We start from the raw sequence: 17,306 nt of genomic DNA on the forward strand, positions 1-17,306 counted from the left end.
ATTACCTCCTGGCATTACCTTATTGCTGCGTTCAATCCCAACATAATCGGCCTCTTCTGGAATGATCACAAAGAGCTCAGCTTCGTAGGCACCTTCCCCTTCATTTCTCGCATTGATTATGAGCATAATGTGGTTTTCATCTCCAATGATGACCTGGTGCTTATCTCTAAAAATGCAGTTTAAAAAGAATCATTAGGTATGATATATCTCTGGATGCATGGATGTTTTATTTAAGGACTTAGAGGAAGATGTGAACATGCAAGACTGAGAAAAAAACAAGATTCATTGACATGAGGCGGTGATCAGAAGAATTAAAACTGTCTGGATGGGAAGGGTAGGAAAACACTCCAGGGTAAATGTTTAACCACCAGTTCTCCAAACTAGTGGTTACTGGTGGAGGGGGGAGGGGCAATACTGAGGTCAGGGAGTGGGAGACACACACTACTGGCTAAGTTAGGCTCAAGGATTGTGTTGTACAATGTGGGGTATGTAGCCTGTAGTTTGTAATCACTATAAATGGAAAGTAACCTTTAAAACCTGTATAATAAATAAGTAAACAACCAGTTCTCAAAAAATAAAAATTAAAACTATGACCTACAGCATTTGCTGATTGCAGTGGTATAAATCCTCTCATTGTCATCAATTTTCAGCTACCCACATACTTAACAGTCTGCCAGCAAAAACTGAAAATTTCAAGATTCGGCTCACGAGCCAGAAGGAGGGAGCTTCAGCCCATCCATGAAAACCTCCCATAGGAGGAAGACAGACAGCAGGAAGAGAAGGAAAGAGGTGATTTAGAAAGTACGAGGAGGAGGCGTGGGCAACATAAAGGGGAACCTAAGAGGGAAGAAGAAGGCAGACAAAAGATCTCAAACAACTACTGGAAGATTGGGGGGTATTTTGAAGAAATTTAATTCCCTCCAAACTTCTAATCGAACCAGCATTTGGAAAAGCCTACTTTTGACCCTTAATCGAAGATATTGCTTTGGACACTCGCTAAATTATGAAATTTGGAAAAGGTCCCAATGAGCGGTTACCAAGAAGATTCCACACTGGCAGTGAGATAGGTCCTGGGGCGGGTCTGGGTTGAAGGAGGTGGGGAGGAGCACACTTTTACTGGGTGCTCTTTGATTCCTATTTGATTTTGTGACATCTTCAGCTTTACTTCATCAAGTGCCACTAACATTTTTTTCTCCATCAAATCAAAACTGCTTTTGATTTGACCATCTTAAAGATGCCTCTAAGTCACAGAGTGCTGCAGAAACGGGTTCAGCAAAGATGTGGATGGAACCGGCTTGTCTGAATCCTTTGTCCACAAGACAGAGGCAAATAAAGTTTCTTCCTATGCTTTTTCTGCCATAGGATATTTACCCCTCAGACCTATTTCTTCCCCTAATACAATGCAGTCAGAACCAGGGCTGGACTGCTGTGTCTCCATCACAAACCACCGAGAAGTCCTTTGATTCTTTTTTTTCTAATGAAATAGTTTGTAATTTATTCTTTAGACTATTCCAATAGTACATTTCTTGGATAAGAATGTTTTGTTTAAACTTTTTGATATAGGGAGTTTTCATGGTATTGTAACACAAAAAAGGATAAGATTCCATCTGATGACAAGTTGATATCTGTGACAAGCTAGTTTGCATACATACCCTGGTCATGGCTAAATAAGGTGAAAATTAAACAAGCTTTTACAAAGGGTATAGTATTCTAATGCCAGAGTTCAGAAAGTACTACCTTGTGTATTCTAATTGCCATTCCTTTTTAATTAGAAAGTATAACATTTAAATTTAATAAATTAAGATATTTTTACAGCAAGAAATAATCACATTATCTGTAATGTGCCCCTTGAATGCTTCTATGTGCCCCATGAATGCTTCTAAGTGAAAATGCAGTTTCTATTTCTTTGCTGTTTAGTCCCTAAGTCGTATCCAGCTCTTTGTGATCCTGTGGACTGTGGCCCACCTGCTTCCTCTGTTTGTGGGATTTCCCAGGCAAGAATACTAGAGTGGATTTCCATTTCCTTCTCCAGGGGCTCTTTTTGACCCAGGGATCTAACCAACATCTCCTGCATTGGCAGGCAGATTCTTTATCACTGAACCACCAGGGAAGCCATAAACTTTTAATTAAATATTTTAAGAAGTCTTTTTGTTTTTTTTTTTTTCTCCCTTTGTTTCTTGATGAGTCTGGCTAATGGTTTGTCAATTTTATTTATCCTTTCAAAGAACCAGCTTTTGGCTTTGTTGATTTTTGCTATGGTCTCTTTTGTTTCTTTTGCATTTATTTCTGCTCTAATTTTTAAGATTTCTTTCCTTCTACTAACCCTGGGGTTCTTCATTTCTTCCTTTTCTAGTTGCTTTAGGTGTAGAGTTAGGTTATTTATTTGACTTTTTTCTTGTTTCTTGAGGTGTGCCTGTATTGCTATGAACTTTCCCCTTAGGACTGCTTTTACCGTGTCCCACAGGTTTTGGGTTGTTGTGTTTTCATTTTCATTCGTTTCTATGCAAATTTTGATTTCTTTTTTGATTTCTTCTGTGATTTGTTGGTTATTCAGCAGCGTGTTGTTCAGCCTCCATATGTTGGAATTTTTAATAGTTTTTCTCCTGTAATTGAGATCTAATCTTACTGCATTGTGGTCAGAAAAGATGCTTGGAATGATTTCTATTTTTTTGAATTTACCAAGGCTAGCTTTATGGCCCAGGATGTGATCTATCCTGGAGAAGGTTCCATGTGCGCTTGAGAAAAAGGTGAAATTCATTGTTTTGGGATGAAATGTCCTATAGATATCAATTAGGTATAACTGGTCTATTGTATCGTTTAAAGTTTGTGTTTCCTTGTTAATTTTCTGTTTAGTTGATCTATCCATAGGTGTGAGTGGGGTATTAAAGTCTCCCACTATTATTGTGTTATTGTTAATTTCTCCTTTCATACTTGTTAGCATTTGTCTTACATACTGCGGTGCTCCCGTGTTGGGTGCATATATATTTATAATTGTTATATCTTCTTCTTGGATTGATCCTTTGATCATTATGTAGTGACCTTCTTTGTCTCTTTTCACAGCCTTTGTTTTAAAGTCTATTTTATCTGATATGAGTATTGTGACTCCTGCTTTCTTTTGGTCCCTATTTGTATGGAAAATCTTTTTCCAGCCCTTCACTTTCAGTCTGTATGTGTCCCCTGTTTTGAGGTGGGTCTCCTGTAGACAACATATGTAGGGGTCTTGTTTTTGTATCCATTCAGCCAGTCTTTGTCTTTTGGTTGGGGCATTCAACCCATTTACGTTTAAGGTAATTACTGATAAGTATGATCCCGTTGCCATTTACTTTATTGTTTGGGGTTCGAATTTATACTCCATTTTTGTGTTTCCTGTCTAGAGAATATCCTTTAGTATTTGTTGGAGAGCTGGTTTGGTGGTGCAGAATTCTCTCAGCTTTTGCTTGTCTGAGAAGCTTTTGATTTCTCCTTCATACTTGAATGAAATCCTTGCTGGGTACAATAATCTGGGTACATTTAAGAAGTCTTAAATGATGAGTTATATGAATCAACTGGGGAAAACGCTAGAATTTTTGATAGTAAAGGTTTATTCAGAATTGAAACAATTTCACTTCCTATTAAAAAACATACTTTTGTGTGTGTGACATAAAAAAAACACTTTTAAGACAATTATTGATTCACATGCACTTATAAGAAATAACACTGAGATCCCATGTGCCCTTTCCTCAGTTGCCCCCAAAGGTAACATCTTTAAAACTATAATGAATCCTATTAACAGCATACGGCCATTTTAAAAAAAAATGCATTTGTTTACTATTTACTTGGCTGTATTGGATTGAGTGGTAGAGAGCAGGATTTTTCATTGCCACACAGGGACTTTCTCATTGTGGTGCCCGGGTTTAGTTGCTCCACAGCATATGGGATCTTGCTTTCCCCAGCGGGGATCGAGCCCATGTTCCCTGCACTGCAAGGTGGATTCTTAACTACTGGACCACCAGGGAAGTTCCAGGACACTGCCCTTTGATTGCTATTTGATTCTGTGACATCTTCAACTTTACTTCATTATGTGACATTAACATTTTTTTCCCAGTAAATCAAAATCACTTTTGTTTTGACCTGCCAATGTAGGGAGGGCTTCCCTGGTGGCTCAGATGGTTAAGACTCTACCTGTAATTCAGGACACCCAGGTTCAATCCCTGGGTCGGGAAGATCCCCTGGAGAAGGAAATGTCAACCCACTCCAGCATTCTTGCCTGGAGAATTCCATAGGCAGAGGAGCTTGGCAGGCTACAGCCCACAGGGTCACAGAGTCGGACACCACTGAGTGACTAACAATGGGTTCCCTGCATTGCAAGGTGGATTCTTTACCACTAAACCACCAGGGAAGTCCCAGGACACTGCCCTTGGATTCCTATTTGATTTGTGATATCTTCAGCTTTACTTCATTGAGTCACATTAACATTTTTTTTCCAGTAAATCAAAATTACTTTTGTTTTGACCATTTTAAAGATGCCTCTAAGTCATAGGGAGCTGCAAAAACAGGTTCAGCAAAGGTATTGATGGAACCAGCCTGTCTGAACCTTTGCCCACAAGATGGAGGCAAATAAATATAACCGGAACCACCCAGAGATGAGTTAACTTCGAACAAAAACATTTCCCCCTACTTTTGCTGAAAGATGAAACAGCCCAGGCAATGTCTTAGGGTGTCTCACTTGACACCAATGACAAAGATACTGACCCAAACCATAGGCTAGCCCAAAGGGTAGCTGAGCTCAAGAATTTCAGGCAGCACATTTTGGGTAGTAGTTGGAAGTATATACTTTCTCCAGGGAAGCTTTAAATAAACACCTGTATTCCATTAGATAAAATGGACAAGTTTATTTATTTAAACTTACGGTCTAGCTGACAGCTTCAAGTCAGGAATGCACATGTTATCTTCTCCGCAGTCAACCAGGATGTGAGCCTGAGTTGTGCAAACATGTATCAGAAAGAATCTGACAAAACCCACATCCCATCCTTTTTTTGAAAATTATGAATGATCCCACAAGTTAAACCAAAGATTTCCTTGCATATCTGCTTGAGTCCACCCAGCTAGAAACTGTGTTTGGCAGTGACCTTCCCATATAGGTTAGTTTACTTAAGAGCCCGATTCCAATTCAATCTGAAATGTCTGTAAAGAATGCTACTCTGGCAGTGTTTTGAGGATTACAGGCTGTATTGCTTCTATTACAGTCACATTTTGAACAAATTAAATCTTGGTTGCACAAGGGGAAGGGCTTCCGAAAACACAGGGATGCGGTCTTTCAAGAAACGTGTTCGGAAAATCTCCCAAATGTTATAAGCGTGTGTGCAGGAATGAAAACAAAATGGGACGGATTTTGTCTTAAGGTCATGGGAGCAGTGCCCAGGGCCTGACTGAGATTATACCATCCAAGATGGTCCAGGACCTACCTGTTCACTAACAACATTGTCTCTGTAGTAGTTCAATATTGGTTTCACCTCCAGACCTTCTTGAAAAGTGGATTCATCCAAACTGTAATTCAAACTAATGTTGATTGGAGATAATTTGTCTCGGAATTCAGTCTCATCCTAGAGAAAATAATCACAAACTCAAGAAAGGCTCTGTAAAATGGCTGCAAGATGTTAGCTGCTGAAAGGCAGGCAACATTTGATTTTGCTCAATGCAAGTGAATGATGAAGTAATTACCACCCCAGCAGGCTTAGGCACATGCTGATGGATGTAGCACAGAAGAGCCAGCTTCATGAATCTATGTTCAGAGATGGGGTCATTTAGAGCTGTGCCTTTGATGAAATACATACTTCCAGTGGCAATCTTTAGGTTCTCCAGGTCTTCAACAACTCACACGAATGGGTCAAATCACATAGTTAAAAGCTTATGTTTGTGCTCAGACATGTCTGACTCTTTGTGACCCCATGGACTGTAGCCCGCCAAGCTCCTCTGCCTATGGGATTTCCCAGGCAAGAATACTAGAGTGGGTTTCCATTTCCTTCTCCAGGGCATCTTCCCAACCCAGGGATGGAACCCGGGTCTCCTGCATTGTAGGCAGACTCTTTACCACTGAGCCGCCACAGAAGCTCTATACATAAAAAACAGATGCACAGTAAAAGTCACTGAGAGTTTCATGAACTGGGATTTTTATTTTGATGAGGTCGGCAGAATTTATAAGCCCTCTTGTGCTCAGAGAAAGAAAACCTCTCGATTATCTTCCTTTCTCATCATTTCTTTAAAGTCCTCATTTGTATGAATTTCAAAACACCTTCAGAACATTTGAAGTTCCCTTAGAAAAGAACCAGAACTTTGCTGGGAGTGAGGGGGTAGCTCCAGCAATAAGGTCTGGGCACACAGAAGCTCCCAAACTGTGGAGTAGGCATGCCAGCCTTCAGATGCATGCCAGCATCAGTCCTAATGAGACACAGGGGTCGTGCTGGCTTTTCATTCCAGAATGTGTTTTTTAAAATTAACTTTTATTGGAGTATAGTTGTTTTACAATGTTGTGTTAGTTTCTGCTGTACAGCAAAGTGAATCAGCCATACATATACATAGACCCCTTCTTTTTGGATATCCTCATTTAGGTCACCAAAGAGCACTGAGTAAGGTTCCCGGAGCTATACAGTAGGTTCTCATTAGTCATCTACTTTATTTTTAAACTCTGCTTTCTGTGGGTTTTCCATTATTATGTCCCCTCAAAGAGAAGACCAACTGAAAAGAGTCTTTACCACCTTACCATTGGTAAGAAGATGAAATAACTGTATCATACACATTTTGGATTTTTAATTTAATAGAGGCTTAGGAGTTATTGTAAAAATACATTGCCTTACAATCTAAATGTCCATCGACAGAGGAATGGATAAAGAAGTGGATAAATGTGGTACATTTATACAATGGAATATTACTCAGCCATTAAAAAGAATGAAATAATGCCATTTGCAGCAACATGGATGGACGTAGAGGTTGTCAAACTGAGTGAAGTTAAGTCAGAGGAGAAACATCGTATGACATCTCTTATAGGTGGAATCTAAAAAGAAATTATACAAATGAACTTACAAAACAGAAAGAGACTTGCAGACTTCGAGAAGGAACTAATAGTTGCCTGTACACACTACTATATTTAAAAATGGATAACCAACAAGGACCTACTATGTAGCACAAGGAACTCTGCTCAATGTTATGTGGAAGCCTGGATGGGAGGAGAGTTTGGGGGAGAATGGCTACATGTATAGATATGCCTGAGTCCCTTTGTTGTTCACCTGAGACCATCACAACATTGTTACACTCCAATATAAACTAAAAAGTTTTTTTAAAAAGAATGCATTGCTTTAAAAATATAATTATAACTTACATTCAGTAAAGCCTGTGACTGCCTCACCCTTTTCCTGAGTTGGCTCAGAGATGCACCTTGATAAAATCTGGCCAAACATCCTCATGCAGGATAAAAGTTCAAATAAATTGTGTCTGACTTTCGTGTTTTAGGGAAGGGGAGGAAGAAATGAAAACCACCTGAGTTAGTATTAAGACTAAGAGTATATTCAAAACAAGAAGCAGCTTAGCAGAAATTAATGCAACATTATAAATCAACTACAATAAAAAATTAAAAGGAAAAAGAAAAAGAAGCAACTTAGGAAGTAACGGCAATATATTATCAGGTTGACTGAAGTCAGGCTCAACATAGGAGTGTGTGGTCCTCAAGTTTCCTCCAATCAAGTGAAAATAGGTGTGGGTCTATGAGAACCACTGCTGCTGCTGCTTAATCATTTCAGCTGTGTCCAACTCCGTGTGACCCTATGGACTGCAGCCTGCCCGGTTCCTCTGTCCATGGGATTCTCTAGGCAAGAGTACTAGAGTGGGTTGCCATGCCCTCCTCCAGGGGATCTTCTCTACCCAGGAACTGAACCCAGGTCTCCTGCATTGCAGGCAGATTCTTTACCATTGAGCCACCAGGGAAGCCCGTGAGAACCACTGTGATGGTTTAAATGGACAAAAATGATTAGAGTTTTGATTTGAATGTGAGAGGCCAAAAAGGTTTGATTCTGAAACACTTACTCGAAGGTAAACGATAAAATCCTGGCACTGGAGGGATTTCTGCCCTTTTATCACGAGAGGGAAGATGAGATGTGACTGATGGTTATCAAGGAAGAGTGTACGTTTAATGGCTCCTTTTTGTTTCAGGGTGTCTAACTGCACCTCAGCGGTCAGGCCTAAAGGACAGAAAGACGTAAAGCAAATATAATCCAGAAAGGAAAAGTATTCAGTGAATGCAGTGCTTTATCAGAGAGAATTCCCGTTTCACCTTGCTTATTTAGGAAACATTTTTGCCATAGTTGGGATCACAAACAATACATGAGCTGTGTAGATTTGATAAAATACTCCCCAAACTTAAAAACTTGTTTTATGATGGTTTTACACAGTCATTTCCCCCCATAATTGTATCTGTTTTTATAGACAATACCAATTATTCAAGGAGTATTTAGGTAGAAGTTCCCATATATATAACAGAAATTTTTGTGTGAATAAAGAGCTCTTTGAGAGTTTCACGTGGTCTATGCAGTGAAGTGCTTGTGTTTAATTGCTCATCATATCCAACTCTTTGTGACCCTATGGACTGTAGCCTGCCAGGCTCCTTTGTCCATGGGATTTTCCAGGCAAGAATACTGGAGTGGGTTGCAATTTCCTCCTCCAGGGGATCTTCCTGACCCAGGAATCAAACCTGTACCTCCTGCATTGCAGGTGAATTCTTTACCCACTGAGCCATCGGGGAAGTCCACTTACTAGTGAATTTTCTTAATATGGTAGAGGAATAGAAAATGAAAATATGCTCACCTATTGTGTTTGCAATGTTCTGGCCTGCCACAGATGCACACACTTTTAAAGAAAAGCTAGAGAAAATAATAGTTAATAGTTTTCTGGTTAACAAACTTTTCAGTCTGAAGCAGCAATCTTTCTTTTCCTCACCCCAGATAAACAAATATGTTATTTTTCCTCTATACATCTCTTAGTACACACACAATTAAACAAATAAATATGCACATATTTATTATTTATTGATTGATATATATATATATCTTACAAGTCTAATACAATTAAGAAAGGTGATATTATTACATAGGAAGGTAATACTTAGAAATATTACTAGAGGTCAACTAATTTAATCAGTGGATTCATTAATCAATTACTTGCTGTCTTTATTCAAGAAAGACATATAAATATCTTCCATGTGCTAGGAAGTAAAGAATTGGGCAGAATAGTAAGGGGGCAGCTTAGTGATACAGCCTGGAGGTGACCCCAGTTTGAGGAATCTGAAGGAATCTGGCATGTTTGGTGCATTAGAGCAGGACCAGGAAGCTGAGGAAAGTGAGGCTTGGTCGATCAGTAGGGAACAGGACTTTGAAAATCACATTAAAGAATTTGGATTAAGAGGTGCAAACTTGTAGGTAAAAAATAAGCTACCAGGACATATTGTACAACATGGGAAACATAGCCACTGTTTTATAATAACTATAAATGGAGTATAACCTTGAACAATTGTGAATCACTATACTGTATACCTGTAATTTATATAACATTATACATCTACTACACTTCAATTAAAAAAAAAAAAAAAAGAATTTGGACTTAATTCAGAGAGGCATGGAGCATCACAGTACAATGAACCAGAATCCACTTTTCTTGGAAGCAGATGGGGACTCGGCAGTTACTTGCCAGGGCTGGGATATAATTTGAGACAGAGAGATACCAGAAGAGGAAGGGAAAAGAAAGAAAATGGGGAGAGGAGAATGGCTGTCTCAGGCTCTGTAGGCACAATGATACTGTGTGTAAGGGCAATAAAGAGAGGATGGAGGGGACTTCCCTGGGGATCCAGTGGTTAAGGCTCTGTACTCCCAGTGCAGGGGGCCTCAGTTCAATCCCTGGTCGAGGAACTAAGATCCCGCATGCTGCCTGGCATGGCCAAAAAAAGAGAGAAGATAGATATGCCAGAGAGAGCTTGATAGTTTTTCCTTGAATGTGCTTAAACCCAATCCGGGGAGGGGCCTGCTGTGGCTTATAGGACAGCCTGCACTTGGATCTGGCCATGGAGAGAATGAAGACTGGCCAGTGGTCTCTGCCTGCCTGTTGCTTGTGCTAAACTCCCTACGGAAAAATGTCAAGCTCTAAAAGCCAGCATTCACGAGGAAGCTTTTTCACATTTCTAAGGAAGTGAAAATACAAGAAAATACTTAAGTATGATTTAATGACAGCCTTAACATTGTTTATTAGTAAATACTATAGTATGATTTGAACATTTCTACAGAATCCAAAAGGAGTAAATAATCCCTCGTTGTGCTTTAATTATGTGTCAGCTTCCTGTGTCAAATATAATGAAGATGTGTCACATCTGGGATTCATCGAGCTGCCGTGACCTCAGTCAATGTCTCCCTTCAGGGTAAATAATTTGCCACATACCATTAAGCCAAACATTTCCCGAGACGTCTCTGCTATTTCAAGTGTTTGTACCACTTCCCCAGAGAAATCACAAATTCCAGCCCACTTCTACTTCAGTTGGAATTACTCAAGAAAGACGAATAGTGAATCACATCTTTAAATTTTGTAGCAGGTCTGGCTTTCAAAGCTGGAATTTTTTTCTGTGTCCGACTTTATTTGGAAGTACTTGGTTACGTGTTAAGATTGTACATTGGCTTTTTTTTCTGTTCATCCTTACACGAAACAAACAAAACTCATTAGCTTGCATAAGATAAATTCGTATTTGTAATAAAATGATCTATATGTAGATTGAAATAATTTTACATACAGTATTTTGTTTAACACAATTAAGAAACAGAAAAATTTTTGCAAAATTAAGTTATGAATGTGAACATTATCTCCTCTTTGGGAGAAGAATTTGATTGAGAAATGATGTTATCAGTTGAAGGGTTACTTTTGATTTACGAATTATGTGTGTGTGTGTTTGTGCGCGCGCTCAGCCGCATCCAACTCTTTTGCGACCCCGTGGACCAGAGCCTACTAAGTTCCTCTGTCCATGGGATTTACCAGGCAAGAGTACTGGAGCGGGTTGCCATTTCCTTCTCCAGGGAGTTTTCCCAACCCAGGGACTGACCCTGCGTCTCCGTGTCTCCTACATCACATTAGTGCCACTTGGGAAGCTCCGTGAGTGTTACTCTAAACTTAGTTCCCCCTCTCTGTTACCTTTATATCATTAAGTGGATGATTTTAGCTTTTTCATACCGAATTATTGATAACAGCAGTCCAACCTACACATTTTGTTTACAGATGTTTTTAAGCCAAAAAAAAAGAGTTGCCAAGTTATAACTTGCACAGCACTCTGTTCTCACGGAAAAAGAAAACCTCACTGAAATATTCATTCTGAATTTAGAAAAATATTTCTCTTCTATATAAACACACACATGTACATCATGTGTATATTGTTTTTTGGCCATGCAGCATGTGGGATCTTAGTTCCCCGAACAGGGATCGAACTTGCATCCCCTGCAGTGGAAATGTATATAGTCTTAACCACTGGACTGCCAGGAAGTCCCCACCATGTTTTATGAAACAGATTATTAAGTACACTTACAGGTATTCATCTAATTACAATAAACACTTGAGTTGTTGGGGAAAGCTGTGAATGATTATTAAATTATAATTAAAAATTTAGACTGTTGGGCTATACTTCTGGTGCATCAGAAAGCAGGAAAGTATATCACAAATCCTCTAACACTAGTCCTAACCTGATGCAACAATGGTTGGAATAATTATACTGTGAAGTAATGGTGTTCATAGCCACGTATGGAGGAGGAAGAATGAAATAAATGTGAAACAGGACTTAAAAATACAAAGCACTTCAGTTTTCAATCAAGCTAATTCAATACTCTTTCAATGATAGCTAATAATAGATTTTACATAAAGTTAGGTGTAACTGAAAAGTTTTTTTCAAATTTGAAAAGGGGACAGTTTATGAACTTCTACATTTGTAAAATATTTTTTATTAATTTTAATTTTTCTCATTCAATAACAATTAGATGAATATTTATAGGCTGGCTTTATTTTGTTTTCTAGTTTAGAAATGCAAGTAGCAGAAACTTTATAAACCTACATAGCTGTTTGAAAGGTATAGAAATTCTCATTGAGGGAAATGGAGAACTATTTCCCAGTTAGAGGTTGACTTAATAGTTTTAATATGTACAATATAAAATTATATCAAATACAGACAAAAACTACAGAAAAGAAAATCAACAAATACCTTTCAATCATTTTGGAAATACTGGACTAAATTCCTATAATAAATCTTAAAAAGTATTTGAGAAACACATTTGAGACTGAACCCGCAGTTAATTTCGCATCTTCTAACACTCTGAGCCACCCATTCAAAATTTTTTCATGTGAAAATGAAACATCTTTCAGAAAATGGATGCAACAGAACCAAACAAGTAACTGTTATTTGCCCACATAACAAATTGTATTTTATCTAAGTAATCTGATTTAATGCAACACGAGTTCATGAAAAAAAATTCTTGTTGAAAAGTAATATTCTTTCCACAAGACCAAACAGATCCTATGATCTGTTGAAAACACCAAAAACTTAAAAAAAAATTCAAAAACCAAAAAATCCCTAGAAAAGATAATCTAGTTCATAGGAAGATTTTACACCAGAGTGTGCCCTACACATATGCTTTAAAGAACTCAGTCTAGAAGTCCGTTCAGTCATGAACGTGCAAACAGAGACATGGGGACACGTGCTCAAGTAGTCCTCATTCTTCCTTTCATATTCATTTCATCCAGGGTTCAGAGAGATGCTGGCTTTTTCACATATTTCCTCAGAGCAGGCTTTCATTATAATACTTTATGGTTTCATACCCTTTTAAATGTGCCCAGGGCATTTCCCAGTTACTTTCAGAAGCTCGTTGAGGGGAAGACAGTCCTCCCCAAATTGAGAGGTCCCAGCAAAGAAATTCTTCAAGGTCGTCCACACCCCTTATCCTCCACCCTTAAAGGCTCTGATTCCTGTATGAACCCCTGTCCAGAGGCCGTGAGCAACATGCTGAAACTGGCTGGGAATACATTCTATAACAGTGGTCCTCAACCTTTTTGGCACAAGGAATTGATTTCGTGGAAGACAGTTTTTCCACGGAGCAGGGGTTGGGGGAGATGGTTTCAGGATGATTCAAGGGCTTACATTTACTGTGAACTTTGAAGTGAAGTGAAGTGAACTCGCTCAGTCGTGTCCGACTATTTGCGACCCCGTGGACTGTAGCTGGCCAGGCTCCTCTGTCCATGGGATTCTCCAGGCAAGAATACTGAAATGGGTTGCCATTTCCTTCTCCAGGGAATCTTCCCAACCCAGGGATCAAACCCTGGTCTCCCGCATGGCAGGCAGATGCCTTATCCTCTGAGCCACCAGGGAATTCCCTGTGAACTTTACTTCTAATCTAATGCTGACGCTAGTTTGACAGGAGGTACCGGTCCACAGTCTGGAGGTTGGGGACCCTTTTTCTAAGGGTCTAGACTGATGTGTTCTGCATTCTGACTTTCTCAGGAGCTGACCATATCATCTGAGTTATGCCATGTCTTCTAGAAAATGGGGGCAGATCTAAAACACTCCAAATATTTGTTGATTTTTTGGAGTGTGTGTGTGTGTTCAGTCGTGTCTGACTCTTTGCGACCCTGTACACTATAAACCACCAGGCCCCTCTGTCCATGGGATTCTCCAGGCAAGAATACTGGAGTGGGTTGCCATTTCCTCCTAAAGGGGATCTTTCCAACCTGAGGATTGAACTCTCCAACCCAGAGATTGGGGCTTCCCTTGTAGTTCAATCAGTAAAGAATCTGTCTACAATGCAGGAGACTCAGGTTCGACTCCTGGGTCGGGAAGATCCCTTGGAGGAGGAAACAGCAACCCACTCCAGTATTCTTGCCTGGAGAATCCCACAGACAGAGGAGCCTGGCGGGCTACAGTCCATGGAGGCGTAAGAGTCGGACACAACTTTGTGACTAAACCACCAAACAACCCAGGGATCGAGATGTCTCTGGCATCTCCTCTGTTGCAAGTGGATTTTTTACCACTAGCACCACCTGGGAAGCCCTGGATGTTGCACAGAACTTTAAAAAGCAGGTTTGTTGCCCCAGACTAGTGACTGTGTGAGAAGTGTGGAGCAATTGGAGATGTTTACTGGGTCCTACCCTGTGCAGATGGTAGGGGGTGAGGAACTATTGGAATCTATAGCAAAAGGGGTCTTACATGGTACCTGTATTTTAGAGACCAAAAAGTCACGATCCTTGGGAGGGGGAGTAGTTTTGTTTTGGTTTTTTTTTTTTTTTGGATTTCTTGATCTCGGTTTGGACAGTGTTTTGGCTGTGTTCCAATTTTGTTCTAATGTCAGAGGGTGAGTCAGGGTGATGGTATGGTTGAATTGTGTGGAGATGTTACCAATAGGATACCCCTGTGGGTGTCTGCCTTCAAAGCAGAGAGGTATGTTATAGCCTCTGTTAAATTGGTTATAACATGCCCAGGTTGTGGGTTTGATAAGTTGCCAGGAATGAGTTCTATACGTCCTTTTAAAATCTGGAGAAAGAAGGGTCCTACATAGTCGGGCCCAAAAGTTGTGGTTCTGGGGTCAAGCTGGGCAATTGCATAGGCTGAGACCCTGGGCCAAGCTTGTGTCTATATCAGAGAATATTACCCTAAAGCATTACCCAATAAGACAGACCTCTGACCCTGGAGGACCTACATACTGAGAAGCAAACTGGCAGTTCCTTGAGCTGTGTTACACTCAAGTTCTATTTCTTGGTCCTTTCAGGTGACTGGCCAGATTCAGAAGGAAAATTCTCAGATGTCTAAACTGTGTTCTCCTACAGTACAGGCTAAGGAACCATAATTTTACTGCTGCTTCTGATGATGAGATCATAGCCCCCCAAATATAGGTGAGGACACAAAAATCTCTATAACATTTACCTTCCATCTCATTGTACATGTGAGGTTATAAAACTTACATCTGTCTTCAGCACAGAAAGTGAGTAATCTGACCCAATCTGACCCATTATTTAAAAAAAAAGACAATACATATGTCTGGAAAGTGTTTATAAGCATATGCAAATACAAGCATCAAGATTTTTTTAATTATATTTTCAGTTTATTTAATGTTGGTTTTAGTATGCCAAGATTTTAAAAGAACTCCAAGATTCGCTTGGCTAGGAATTTTCTCAGGTTAGTTTTGTTTTTCATCTCATGTTGTGCCTGAAGATGGAGACATACCCTTCATACAAGTCGACAGCGAAAGATCAGCATTGTGTCAGTTACTTTTTTTTTTAATAGACTAACTCCTGGCTACTCGGATGTGGTGCTCAGACTGGCAACATCAGCACCACTTTGGAGCATCTTCAGAAACATAGTCTCAGGTCCCGCCCCTGATTTATGGCCCCCGAAGTGCAGGTTCACAAGATTCCCAGGTGATCTGAGTTCACACAAGAGGGCAAGAAGCACTGTAGAAACTCACCAGGCCACAGGTGCCACTGATTCTGGAATCAGGCAGGTTTTGTTTTCCAGATTGATGATCACCGGCTGCAGGAGAAGTTGGGCCCCCACCGTCACAACCGGCCTCGCTCTGCAGGGAGAAGATGCACGGCTTTAACCAGTCCCGCGAGCAGCAGGCAGAAGCCACTGCCAACATTCCCAGCCCCAGTGCCAAGAGTTCCCCTCACTGCGTGAACAGGTGGGCTCAGGATTCAACCAGCTACGTTCAGACACCTCTGGTTGCTCATGAATATTATGGAGCTGTGAGACCGTGGAGCAAAGCGGCATTCACGGACCTGCTCTGTCTATGGAGTGCTCACACTATTTTGGTGACATGGCTATGAAATACTTCCCTGGGATCTGCTAGTCTATCCACATTCACATCTGAATATGAAGAAATACATCCTCCTACAGTCACTTGTGTCACACCTGTAAGTACTTGAATTTTTATTTATTTGGAGGTGCCAGGTCTTAGTTGTGCCATGTGGGGTCTAGTTCCCTGACCAGGGATTGAACCTGGGTTCCGTGTGTTGGTAGTATGGAGTCTTAGCCACGGGACCACCAGGCAAGTCCCTGCATAGGGACTTTTAAATGTTTTTTGCTTTGTTATTTTTTTACTTTTTAAAAAAATTTATTTACTTTTAATTGAAGGATAATGGCTTTAAAATATTGCATTGGTTTCTGCCATACATCAACATGAGTCAAGCCATAGATATATACATGTCCCCTCCCTCTTGAACCTCCCTCCCACCTCCCACCCCATCCCACCCCTCTAGGTTGTCACAGAGCATCAGTTTGAGCTCCCTGACTCATACAGCGAATTCCCTACGGCCTATTATACAGAGTGAAGTAAGTCAGATAAAAACAAGTATCGTATATAAACTCATGTATATGGACTCTAGAAAGACGGTACTGATGAACCTATTTGCAGGGGAGCAGTGGAGACGCATAGAGAATACACGTGTGGACACAGCGGGAAGGAGAAGGCGGGACACATGGAGAAAGTAATGTGCAAACATACACACCACATGTAAAATAGATGGCCAGTGGGGATTGTTAAATGTTGATTGGCAATATTCTAGCCAAGCTTTGCAGATTGACCTAAACCCTTGAGGGTGGGTGGACTCATTCTGTGCTTCATACAGAGCAATGGTTCTCCAGTCCTGATTGCACAACAGAAGCAGCCAACAGCTTTAAAACAGAAACCAGACCCAGGCTCACCACAGAGCAATTGAATCAGAACCCCTGGGGGTCAAGGCCAGGCACCCGAATGTCAAACACACCCTCCAGGTGATTCTGTTGTGCAGCCGAGCTGGAGGAAAGGGACTAATACAGAATAAACTCAATTCCAACCACCTAGGTGAGGATAAACCAGACAAGAAAGTAAATCACTGGGAAAGGGAATGGGGCAAATTTTTAAAGCTTGGTGCCAAGACAGGAGAGCTGGGAGCCAGATGTCCAGATGACAATGTGAGATGATGCCATGCTGCTTAAGTTTTCCTCTGACAGGTGGTAGGGCTGGGCCATGGGGCAACGTGTTGTTTAGGGCACTGCTTTAGAGGATTTCATGATTACCATAATGGCGCCTAGTGGGAATTTTCCTAAACTCCTGTATACTATATGTACGCTGTTAGGTGATTTTTATTTTCAATATTGTGTGAGCTCCAGGCCTTGGAAAAGCAGGTTAAACAGGATTAGACACACAAGACAGAGTGTGATGTAGGTCTGATCCCTGGGAATGAACAAGGAAAGAAAAGGCAACCTGGGAAAGAAGCTCCAGCTGGGGCACTCG

At 40.5% G+C, this 17,306-nt stretch overlaps 1 protein-coding gene across 1 annotated transcript in view; it reads right to left on the minus strand.

The window, feature by feature from the left end:
- Positions 1–17,306, minus strand: part of ITGA8 (integrin subunit alpha 8) — a 189,263-nt gene that overhangs the window by 80,428 nt on the left and 91,529 nt on the right. Inside the window, exons 15-20 of the mRNA XM_002692081.7 lie at positions 15,498–15,605; positions 8,833–8,888; positions 8,056–8,210; positions 5,445–5,582; positions 4,889–4,956; positions 19–166 (exon numbers count right to left, since the gene is read on the minus strand). Coding sequence (XP_002692127.1) covers positions 19–166; positions 4,889–4,956; positions 5,445–5,582; positions 8,056–8,210; positions 8,833–8,888; positions 15,498–15,605 — 673 coding nt within the window. The remainder of the gene's footprint in view (positions 1–18; positions 167–4,888; positions 4,957–5,444; positions 5,583–8,055; positions 8,211–8,832; positions 8,889–15,497; positions 15,606–17,306) is intronic.

Source organism: Bos taurus, chromosome 13 (assembly GCF_002263795.3).
Source record: "Bos taurus isolate L1 Dominette 01449 registration number 42190680 breed Hereford chromosome 13, ARS-UCD2.0, whole genome shotgun sequence".
NCBI lineage: Eukaryota > Metazoa > Chordata > Mammalia > Artiodactyla > Bovidae > Bos > Bos taurus.